The sequence below is a fragment of the Numida meleagris genome, chromosome 1, assembly GCF_002078875.1.
Source record: "Numida meleagris isolate 19003 breed g44 Domestic line chromosome 1, NumMel1.0, whole genome shotgun sequence".
NCBI lineage: Eukaryota > Metazoa > Chordata > Aves > Galliformes > Numididae > Numida > Numida meleagris.
Window position 1 is genome coordinate 75229986 of NC_034409.1, and position 10400 is coordinate 75240385.

Consider the following 10400-nt stretch of genomic DNA (forward strand, 5'->3'; position numbering starts at 1 on the left):
CCAAGAAGGTCAATGGGATCCTGGGGTGCATTAAAAAAGAGCATGGCCAGCAGGTCGAGGGAGATTATCCTTCCCCTCTACTCTGCCCTGGTCAGGCCTCACCTGGAGTACTGCATACAGTTCTGGGCTTCTCAGTACAAAAAAGACAGGGATCTCCCGGAAAGAGTCCAGTGGAGGGCCACAAAGGTGATAAAGGGCCTGGAGCACCTCTCCTATGGGGAAAGGCTGAGCGGCCTGGATCTGTTCAGCCTTGAGAAAGGAAGACTGAGAGGGGATCTTATTAATGTTTACAAATATCTTAAGTGTGGGAGAAAAAGGGACATTGCCATCCTCTTTCCAGTGGTCTGTGGGGACAGGATAAGGGGAAATGGCCATAAACTGGAGCACAGGAAATTCCGCACCAATGTGCAAAAGTACTTCGTCACGGTGAGGGTGACGGAGCACTGGAATGGGCTGCCCAGAGAGGTTGTGGAATCTCTGTCTCTGGAGATATTCAAAACATATCTGGATGTTTTCCTGTGCAGCCTGCTGTAGGGAGCCTGCTTTGCAGGGGAGCTGGACTTGATGAACTCTGGAGCTCCCTTCCAACACCTACAATTCTGTGACTCTGTGATCTTCTTGTGTTCTTTCAACTATTCTCAGCTGATTTCCTAATTTCATTTGAAACTCTTTCTTTTTCCTCACTTCTTTTCACACTGGGCATTCCACTTCATTCTTTCTCAATATTCCAGCAGACAGATTTTAACTGACTTCCTTCCTCCTCACCTTTAGTCACAGTCAAGTTCTCTCCCCCTCTTTGTGATCCACATTAGAAGCTCTCAGATAGCATAAGAGGTGAAGTCACTCTTGAATTCTAGTTAGTAGTGTTATGGGGAACAGGAGGACATACCTCAATAGATTGCATACTGACAATTCACATCTTACCTGTAGTAACATCTGATTTTTCAGCAATAAAACTACTGCATGTGCAGAGATCCTACAAAGTTCGCCAGCACAAAGTGAACAATAAAGACCAGGTTGGGCTCTGTCATTGAACAAAAGCAGCTGCAGAAATTTTTACCAGTGCTAATGAAATCTCAGGTTTAAAGCTCCTGCCATATGGAGGCTGCAGAATAAATAAACAAATAAATAAATAAATAAATAAAGATGAGGATGTTTATAGTCTTTGGGGTTTGGTTGGTTGGTTGTTTTTTTCAGAGAAAAAGATAAAAAATGTGACAAGTGAATTTTAAAAGTCTGAAATAGGAGATACAGTCAAATATCACAGCCTTGGTAAATGCTTGTTACTTTTCCACTATCCTCACAGCAGAAAATGAGGGACTTCCTCATTAATTTCAAAAACTTAGGAATGTTAAGTGTGTAGGCAGCCCTGAAAATTCTTATGCAACTCCTCTCTTTCAGAAAAGAGGAATCTTCTAATCTTGCACAAATAAGTTCTCTGGCTTATTCTCTGCAAATTTAAGATTTTCAGGTATCCCTGAGACAGATGAGGAACTAGTAGCAGCAGTACAAGCTCCCCTTACAATATCAGTCCTTCTTTGAATACATCTCTACCCTGACTGATAGAAATAAGTCACTGCAGGTAGAAGACAGTCATGCCCACCAAACACCATACACTGACTATGCTTAGAACGAATTTCACCCTTTGTTTGATAAGAACTGGAATAAGCTGGAAGACAGAAATAATCTGCCAACTCCCAAGAAATGAATGTTTGCACATTTTTGAACATCCAAGCACAAGTGTGACTTTGTCAGGGTTTTGCTTCCTCATACTCAAGATATCAGAGTGACCAGAAACATACCCATCATTGGTAATGGCTATCCAACAGATACATGTTCCTGATATGGAGTAGTCTCAGCAGAAAAACTGAAGTCATTCTTCACAAAGGTGACTAAGCAGAACCTGGAGGTCAAAGGAAAAAGTAGACAAGATAGGCAAAGGTGGTTCAGTACCACTTTGTTCCCAGTACTTGCGCAGAATCTCAGAAATTGCTTCAGGAAAAAGGTACAGACTTGGTGATTACAGACTGATTAATGGTGCCGTGGTATCTACGTCACAAGCCCTTGGAAATAAAACAAGCTTCTCTGCATACCTGCCTGATAAGAGAGGTTACTGTAGGTACTAAGTTAATTAGTTGCAGCCTGAGCAGGAGGTAGAATAGATAGTGAGATGAAACAGGGAAAAGGTGAAAGGTGAACTACTTCTTAGAGAATGAATGATGAACAAAGATCAACAACAAGATACTGATAGAAAGACTGAAGAACAAATTCTGTGCTCTTAACTGAAGAAATATGCAGTCTGATCTCCCACAGCATGCTTGAACATTAGAGAATACAGAGTTTTCTTTAACAAGTATCTCTGCTGCACATGAAAGGGAAATGGTTTAGGGTGGCAGTATAAATGTCTTTGTTTACCCTCCCTGACTTCTATGCCTTCTTTCATAAGCACCATATAGCAATAGCTCTCAAGACTTTCCCAAGCCAATCTGGCTTCTCTAAACCTTGGCATCACCACAAACTTCTTGATGTGCCAATGTAGTTGATTTTCCTTTGTTACAGACACTGAAACACTGTAAGCAATGGCAGTCTGAACTAGATTGAGGAGAGAAACAAAATGGCAGATAAACAGAAATTTCAGAAGTTATTATGAAATGCAAAAGGGCATCGAAAAGGAGCATTGTGTTGCTAGAAATTATATTGTTAGTTCATAGAAGTTCATATGGCTGTGTAGTGTTAGATTCACAAAGCAGTCTGTATCACATTGACAGAAATGTTGAACTAATTAACTCACAGATGCATTACACAGTAATTTTTCTTGTAAATTCGTAAAATCATTCCTAAGGATTCAGCCCAGTAATACATAAAACTCCATGGTTAAAATATACAGAAGTTACCTCTCAAGATCAAATAAACTAAAGTAATAACAGTAACAACTAATGTAACAGAGATACCTACAATTTCCAATGTTTTTTGCAATGGTATTTCATAACTACGTCAATAAATACTTCAAAAATGGTGCACCAACCAAAATTACTAGAAATATTTTCAGCAAAAGCTATTTTTTATCTATCCACAATAAAATAGAACCTTTCCAATCACAGAAGTAGCTGTCTATCAAATAATGAAGATTTTTTTCACCTTTGTAACTTTCTCCTAACTTGGCAAAAAGGTCCTGCCCCAAAGCTGCTTTTACACACCTCCTCCCAGCAGCAGATCATGCTGAAGACTGCAGTGCCTGAGCTCTCTGCAGAAGGATAAGTAATTCAAATTAAGATTGAACAATAGTCAGTGCCCATACTGGAGCTGGAAGTTGACTAAAGGCTTCAATCTGAGCTAACAATCCCTGACATAATTAAAAGGCTCTGCTGAGGACAAGGTGAGTCTTAAGATTCTAGACCTTTCTGCAGGGCTTTGGCGTTCACTCAGTCAAACAAAGAACTTCCTTCTACTCCAGTGTTTTGGGCTGGGTTGATCAAAAGGCACACACTGCAGAACTAAAACTTATTTCTGCTCTCCTATACTTTCCTTCCACCACTCCAGCTATGCATTTGCGCTTCTTCCCTTGAATGGGGATCTAGCAGTTAGATGATCCTTTGCTTATCAGATTCAGCCCACTGAACTGGCAAACAATCCATTCTGGAAAAACATAAATACTTTTTGGAAAGCTTAGATAGCACAGCTGGCTCAGCAAAGGGTCAGCTGTGTGCTAGGATACCTGCAAGGAGGACATGCTTTGACAGCTGGCAGGCAAAAGGAGAAAGGGCTACAATTTTCCACAGAAGTTACCTAACGGTTTTATTCAGCTGCCTCATCAAATCACACTTTAACTCACTGCTTTAAAAACTGGAAATATTTTCTTTGAAAATAATTCTTCTGGTAGTGATGCTTTTTTACTACTACTTCAGTAAGTAGAATGCTTAGCCATGCCTGAAGTGTATTTTAATTCCCATCTCAACCTGGTAGAATTTAAATCATTTGTCTCTAAGGAACAGTTTTACAACTACCAGCCTATAAGCTGCCTCGTTAGATGGAGGCTGTTGTCAGTAATCAGGCATCAGATTCCACTCAGTCATGCTTTCTGTGCAGAGAAACTGTGAAAACAATTTTGTCCAATGCTCATAAGCAGTTGAGGTGTTCTCAACATTGGGCAAACAGAAAAGCTATAAGAAACAAACTGATTTTCCCATTTAGATGATAGTCTTGCAAAATGATGCACTTACACCAGAAGCCTGACTTCTTCCTCTTTACAGGGTTGTTCAGTCTTGCGTCTTCACTGAAATTCTCTCAAAAGTTAAGAATGAGTAACAAACAGAGTTGAAAATCCTTTATCTGTCAGCAGACAAAATGTCAGTTCTAAGGGGAAAGAATATTAGAAGTTTAGAAACATAAACAAGCCCAGGCTGGAAGGGGAGATCACTGGTTCAGACTCTCAGAAAGCAAGGGCTTAAACTTCGCTGAGTCTTGAATATTTCCAGCCAAGGTGATTCAGCCACTTCCCTGGGCAAGTAACAGCAACATTCAATTGTTCTGACATTGAAAACTTTGTTTCTGACGTCCAGAAGACACTCCTCCTCTTCTCTATTGCCTCTTGCCCGTAACCATTCATCCTTGGGAAGAGCACCATCATCCTCTCTGCAACTACCTACAAAGTAATGGTAAACTTTGAGTAGACACTCCCAAGCTGCCCAAGCCTTCTATTCTCTAGGCCATAAAACTCAGTTCCTTAAACTTTCTTAAGCTGTTGAGTTCACCAGCACTCAAATCATCTTGGTGACGGTTCACGTCCAATTGTTCAATTTGCCTCTTGAACTGGGAGGACCAACACTGAATATTAATTAACAAGCAATCAGTAGTAGGGCATATTCACATTACAGATAAACCAGTCAGCTCATAAAGGTAATTTATATCTAGTATTTGAAAACTGCCAATGCTTTTCAAACATACAACTAAGGTATAGAAGATAAGAGACTTCAAGAAGTAATTCAGCACCTGCTCTGCTGAGTATTCCCCATTCCCAGATATACCTTGGGAGTAAAAAGGATTTTAACCCAGCCCTCTGCAAAGTAATAACCGTAATAACCTCTTCCCTTCTTTTTTTCCTTTTGTTTGTAAAATCAAAGAGGTCGTAAAACAATATCTGACATGCAGCACCCAATTAGGATAGAAAAATGTACAGATTTACATTTTACAGAACCTGTAAATAGGTTTACATATGGAACATGTGATGTGGGTTGGGCCTGCTGTCCTTCCTGCTTTGTGAGGCAGAGATCCAAGATCTTGCTGCTGCATGCAGAGAACGTAGATTTCAGGGCAGAGTTTCTCTCATGAAAGTACAGCAGACCAAACACAGGTAAGCACTCCCCCACCGTTCACTCCGCCCTCTTTTCTAATGAATTTCCTGCTTTTGTGGCACAGATCTGGAAGAGCTGGAAAAGAGCAGAAGGTATGTGATCGGCTAGAAATTGTTTTTGAGTCAGAATCTGGAAAACTGAGGTTCTATGTCCCCATACAAAACTCATACAATCTTCCTATGATATGTGCTTTCCAATATCTGCTGGCTTCCACATTTTACTTTCAACATAAACCTTCCTCATCTCCCTAAAAGAAAACTCAGAAGGAGGAAGGGAGAGTTTTTATTGCTGTTCTGTCCTCAGGTCAGAAGGGGAAGGAGCAGGGACAGAAGAGCTTGCATATATTTCCTTGTGATGAAGAGAGAAGTTAAAACATGACTGTTACAACCTACCAAATTTTCCCTCAGGTAAGCGTATTCTTAAAGCTGACAGTAGAAAAGGTAGCAAGAAAGTAATCTGTTTAGAAAGAACGTGCTCATATGTGGGATAAATGTTAGTGTAAACTCATGCAAGATGACTTATCAATCATAATATTTTTTGAACACCACACATTCCTGGTGTTCATTCCATATTGACTGTACAGAGCAACTGCTTTCTTTTTCAGAGAAAGGGAGTTTGGAACTAAGGACAGGAAGGGCACCGGTGTTTAGGAAAAGAGTGGTGCAATGAAGCATACCAAAGAGAAGAACCAAAGAGACAGGCTTATACTAAAATGTCTGCATTTTGCAAAAACAGATACACTGCAGCTACATCTAGAACCTAATGTAATATTATTGCTAAAATGCTACGCAGAAGACAATTTACTGAGGCAGAGAGCTCCATTAACATGGCTACATTTTTTACCATGATCTGAACTAGTATCTGAATGTTCACTAATGTGCTAGAATAAAACTTGTGTATCACTTTAATGCAAAGTGCACAGCCTCAAATTTTCATCCTAGACTTCTGGAATAGGTAACTATAACTTTTTAGATAAGCCTGCCAGTAAGTGCTGGCGGTCTATTCATGCCTTTTATGTCTTGCAACTGCAAGTCCAAGCATTCCTATTAATTCAGAATGGATTCTCATAAAATACTCTAGTACATTTACAATAGCATGTATTTATGATTAGGGCTCCCGGGCTTACTGTGCATGTTTATAGCTGCATGTTCTCATGAATTCGTGTATACATAGCATTTTGGTCACGATACCAGTAACACGTTTGCATGCTCGTGTTTCAAGCTGAAAAACCAGTGGTTTATTTTTATCTTTTTAAAATCTTCCACAGATGTCTATCTCCTTAACTTCTTATCTGTTCTCAAATATCTGCCACCACCATCCACCATACCATGTGGTTAGAAGCACACTGGAAGAACATCCGTCAAGCCCTGTTGCTTCTCTTCACTGCTGCTCTTCTCATTGGGGTCACCATGCTAGCCATTTCATCCAACATTAATCCAGTAGGCTACTTCTTCCTAGGGGTAGGTGGAGTGTGCCTGACTGGCTATTTGCTGAGTGTCTTTGTTGAGTGTTACCTGAAGAATCAGCATCGACGTGACACAAATGAGATACCTCCAAACAGTCAAAGCCAAGAAGGGTAAGCACTAATTCCTCTTACTTTAACCATCTCTCCTCAACTATGGCTATTTTACACATTGTTTTGCTGCCCTTCCCCTAGGAAATTAAACACAAAAAACATTCCAAAAGACAAAAGGGTTTTCCTGTATTAATATGGCACAGGTTGCAAATAACCTGTGCCATGGATCTCTTTTATCTTGTCCAATATTATTTTCTTCCCCCTTCAAACTGATCCACTAACAATTTCCAAGGTTACGAAGATTAAAAAAATCCAGGCTCAGTTTTTCCTCTCATTGAGTAATTGAGTCCTGCCAAACAATGAGTCAGACAAGGAAAAAGAAAAAATGCCAAGGTAGTACTGAATCTCAGGTGGATTTAGTTCTATAAACCTTATCTCCAGAGCAACTGTTCCTTGGCAAACTTTTAAAAAAGAACCTGTAACTGGGTGTGTTTCCAGTCTTAAAAAAAAAAAAAAAAAAAATTGACACTAGTAGGCCTTGACTTTGAGAGGCTCTGAATATTTCCACATCTTTTTGGCTTCCTTTGCAGGTTACTCAGTACCATTTACTTTATCCCAGTTCACTTACTATGGCTATGAAGAGTTTGACTTTATTTGTACCTTTGCTTCTTTGGCCATATAATCCAGACAATCATTACCCAGCTCCATAAGTTGCTTACAGTTATCAGACATGGGGTATTGGAGGAGTGCAAGAATGTTATTACATATCTATTTTTAGAAAGCATATAGAGAAAGAAACTTCAGCTTTGCTAGTTTTCAAACACACTAGAAGAAAACTACTATCTACTTATTTAAAAATACGACCTAAAAGATAAAGTGTTTCTAAAGTAGCACTTTTTTCTGCAGAGATTTTTCTTAAGACTTTGTTTAAATTAAATGAAAATATTTACGTTTCTTCACTTATGTTCTTAAATACTGATGAACATTGAGCTAATGTATTAAAATAGAGATAAAAAAAACATGGTTTGTTTTATTCAGATAAATAATTAGTAATTAGCAATTCTTAGTAATAAATATTAAATAACTGGATATCAAGATAAGCCTAATATACTGAATTGAACAGTGTTGGGTTTTTTCAATTTTTCTTGTGAGTATGGGAGAATGGTCAAATGAGCCAAATAGACCAGGAGGCAAGACATTAAACTGGCTGGACAAGTGAGCCAGTGCAATAGCAGAATATCACATACAATAATACCACAGGAGATATCCTGCCTCAGTCCTATCTACTGATCGTAGCGTGGTCTGTATTCTATGTTATCCAAACTACATGCCTGTGCATTAAAATAAAAATGAATGACCAGAGTAACTGACATTCTGCTTCTGTGCATAGGATGAATGCTGCCTATGAAGCACCTGCATACGAGGACGTGGTGACTATGTCAGTACCAGCAATATGGACAATAGCATCCAATCCAGGCTTAGTGCCCTCACCACTGACCGAACCTCCCCCTTACAATGTAGTTATTGAATCAACTGCCCGAGGAGAGACTGCTGTGGTAATTCCTGGGGTCTCAGTGGCATCAGACACAAGGAGCACCTCTGAGACAGACAGAGACTCCAGGATGCACTTGCAACTGGTTCTGCCCCCAAGTCAGCAGTGCTTTGTTTCAGACATCAATGAAATGAAAGGTAATGCAGATGGGTTTGAGCCACTGGAGCCACTCACTCCACCACCTGCTTATGAGAGTGCCATCAATGATGAGGTCTTTGAAGATGTTTTCCAGCCCTCCATATTATGATTAATTCCACTTTCTATGAATGCATGAATTCACCTTGATACACTAAGTTTGTCTTTCCATTCTTTGAAGCAAAGCTGAACTAGCACCTAATTTCACTGGAACCTTTTTGCACGAAATATAACTCACTGCAATACCACAATGCCTCATCTTGGCACAAGATAAGCAACGCCACTGAGAAGAACATTGTGTGATATACAGCAGCAACTCAAACTGGAAATGAACCTTCTGGGGGAAGGAAAGTGAATCGTAAAGAAAGACAACCTGCCTCGGAAAGGAGAGGAACAGAAACAGTACTAAGTAGGTTTTGCTGTGCATTACAAACAGCAGCATCACAGAGCACTGAGATCATCAACCACTCTTTCTTACTAAGAGACTGAGACTGCAGTTCCACAATTATAAAAGTTCTGGCACAACACACATTTACTCTCTGTGCTGTTCACTGCCACCCCTCTGCTGCACTCCCACCATTGCTTTAGTTGTGCCGTGGCTAAGAGGGTGGCTGTGCTCATATGGAAGTTAGCACCACCTAGTACCTACCAATTCACTGCTAACCAGCTTGAGGTTGAAAAGCTCACAGTAGGAATGGCATTACAAAATTACAGATGCTCTTCAGAAGGTTCTTATCCCACATAGCCTCCAGTCTGTGGACTGGAGGAAGACAATAGCATTTTTTTCCCCCTCTGAGAGAGGGCAGCAATGGAACATATACATATCCTCTGTCTGGACCACCAATTTTTTATGGCTCTACAGAAGAATTTATTTATGTTACAGTGCAGGCTCAAAAAGATTGTTCAAGATACTTCATTGTCATCAGAGCACACATTAGTGTAAAAAGGTCAACAACTCGAGTTCATTGTAACAAACCCATGCGTGGAGGTTTCTCTCCAGAACGTGGAAAGGACCAGCCTCTCTGTCAAGGATGTGACTGCAGCAGAGAGCACTTACAAATAGGAGTCACAAAGCACAGATGGCCTTCACCAAGACAGCTCTCATTTTGAGCCAGGTTTGAGCTCTCATCAATTAGCAGTGCTAAACAGTGTTTTAAAATGAGCTGGTTAAACTATAAGGATCTGCAGCACTAAAGTGGTTTGCAGTATGCAAAGAGACACTCAGATCTGATGAATGTCTGAGTTTCTAAAAAACAGAGAAAAACGGTCATCCAAATCTCCTTATGATTGAGAATAACCATCATCACAGCATAGTTTCCTATGACTTCATTTTTAACTCATATAATAAGCTAAAAGCAAATAAATTATTTCTTATTGCTTGATTCTTTATAGTTGAAAAAGTTGTATGTTGTTTATAAATAAACAGGAATACATCAGAAATACCTAGTGGCATTGATACTTGTGGTAACAATATTATTAAGCTTGCTAGTGTTCCTTGATGGGTTTGTTTAGATAACAGAAAGAGCTGTGTCTCTGAACCAAGAAGATAAAGAAGCTCTGCTGAGTCTTTGTACCAAGGAAACAGGAGGTCCTGCTTGGAATCAGTCACTGAATATGTAACATACTTCTGGGAAACTTGCATATGTAACACAACTCTTGGAAAACTTCTGCATATGTAACACGTTATGTATATAAACTGAAGATCTTTTGTGTAAGCTATGCATGATTGGAGGAGTACCTCCATGCATCCAGCACTACTATTAAAGAATGTCTGCTTTCTAGCACCCCAACTTGAGTTTGAGAGTTCCCTGATAGACCATCTTATGGTATCAGCTATATGCTTATT

General features: G+C 39.8%; 2 protein-coding genes across 28 annotated transcripts in view; one reads left to right on the plus strand and one right to left on the minus strand.

Annotated features, from left to right (window-relative positions):
- LOC110398018 (rap1 GTPase-activating protein 1-like) overlaps positions 1–10400 on the minus strand; it is a 52819-nt gene that overhangs the window by 41890 nt on the left and 529 nt on the right. For 9 of the 25 annotated variants that reach the window (XR_002438184.1, XR_002438183.1, XM_021395342.1 and 6 more), the window contains exons 1-4: positions 5183–5317; positions 4221–4642; positions 1803–1903; positions 925–1105 (exon numbers count right to left, since the gene is read on the minus strand). The exons of 2 other annotated variants lie outside the window; for them this stretch is intronic. The gene's annotated coding sequence lies outside the window, so the exon portion shown is untranslated. Of the gene's footprint in view, positions 1–924; positions 1106–1802; positions 1904–3138; positions 4643–5182; positions 5427–6678; positions 6775–10400 lie in introns of those variants that run through there. 14 more of the 25 variants (XM_021395417.1, XM_021395381.1, XM_021395273.1 and 11 more) reach the window with 10 other exon arrangements.
- TMEM139 (transmembrane protein 139) lies at positions 5249–9994 on the plus strand. 3 transcript variants are annotated; one of them, XM_021395494.1, is made up of 4 exons: positions 5249–5350; positions 5655–5758; positions 6619–6927; positions 8258–9994. In XM_021395494.1, the coding sequence occupies exons 3-4, from the start codon at positions 6680–6682 to the stop codon at positions 8664–8666; spliced, it is 657 nt and encodes a 218-aa protein (XP_021251169.1). In that variant the 5' UTR covers positions 5249–5350; positions 5655–5758; positions 6619–6679; the 3' UTR covers positions 8667–9994. The 3 variants fall into 3 exon arrangements, with proteins under 3 accessions (XP_021251169.1, XP_021251165.1, XP_021251176.1); XM_021395490.1 differs by having other exon boundaries at positions 5303–5443; XM_021395501.1 differs by lacking the exon at positions 5249–5350 and adding an exon at positions 5406–5443 and having other exon boundaries at positions 5660–5758.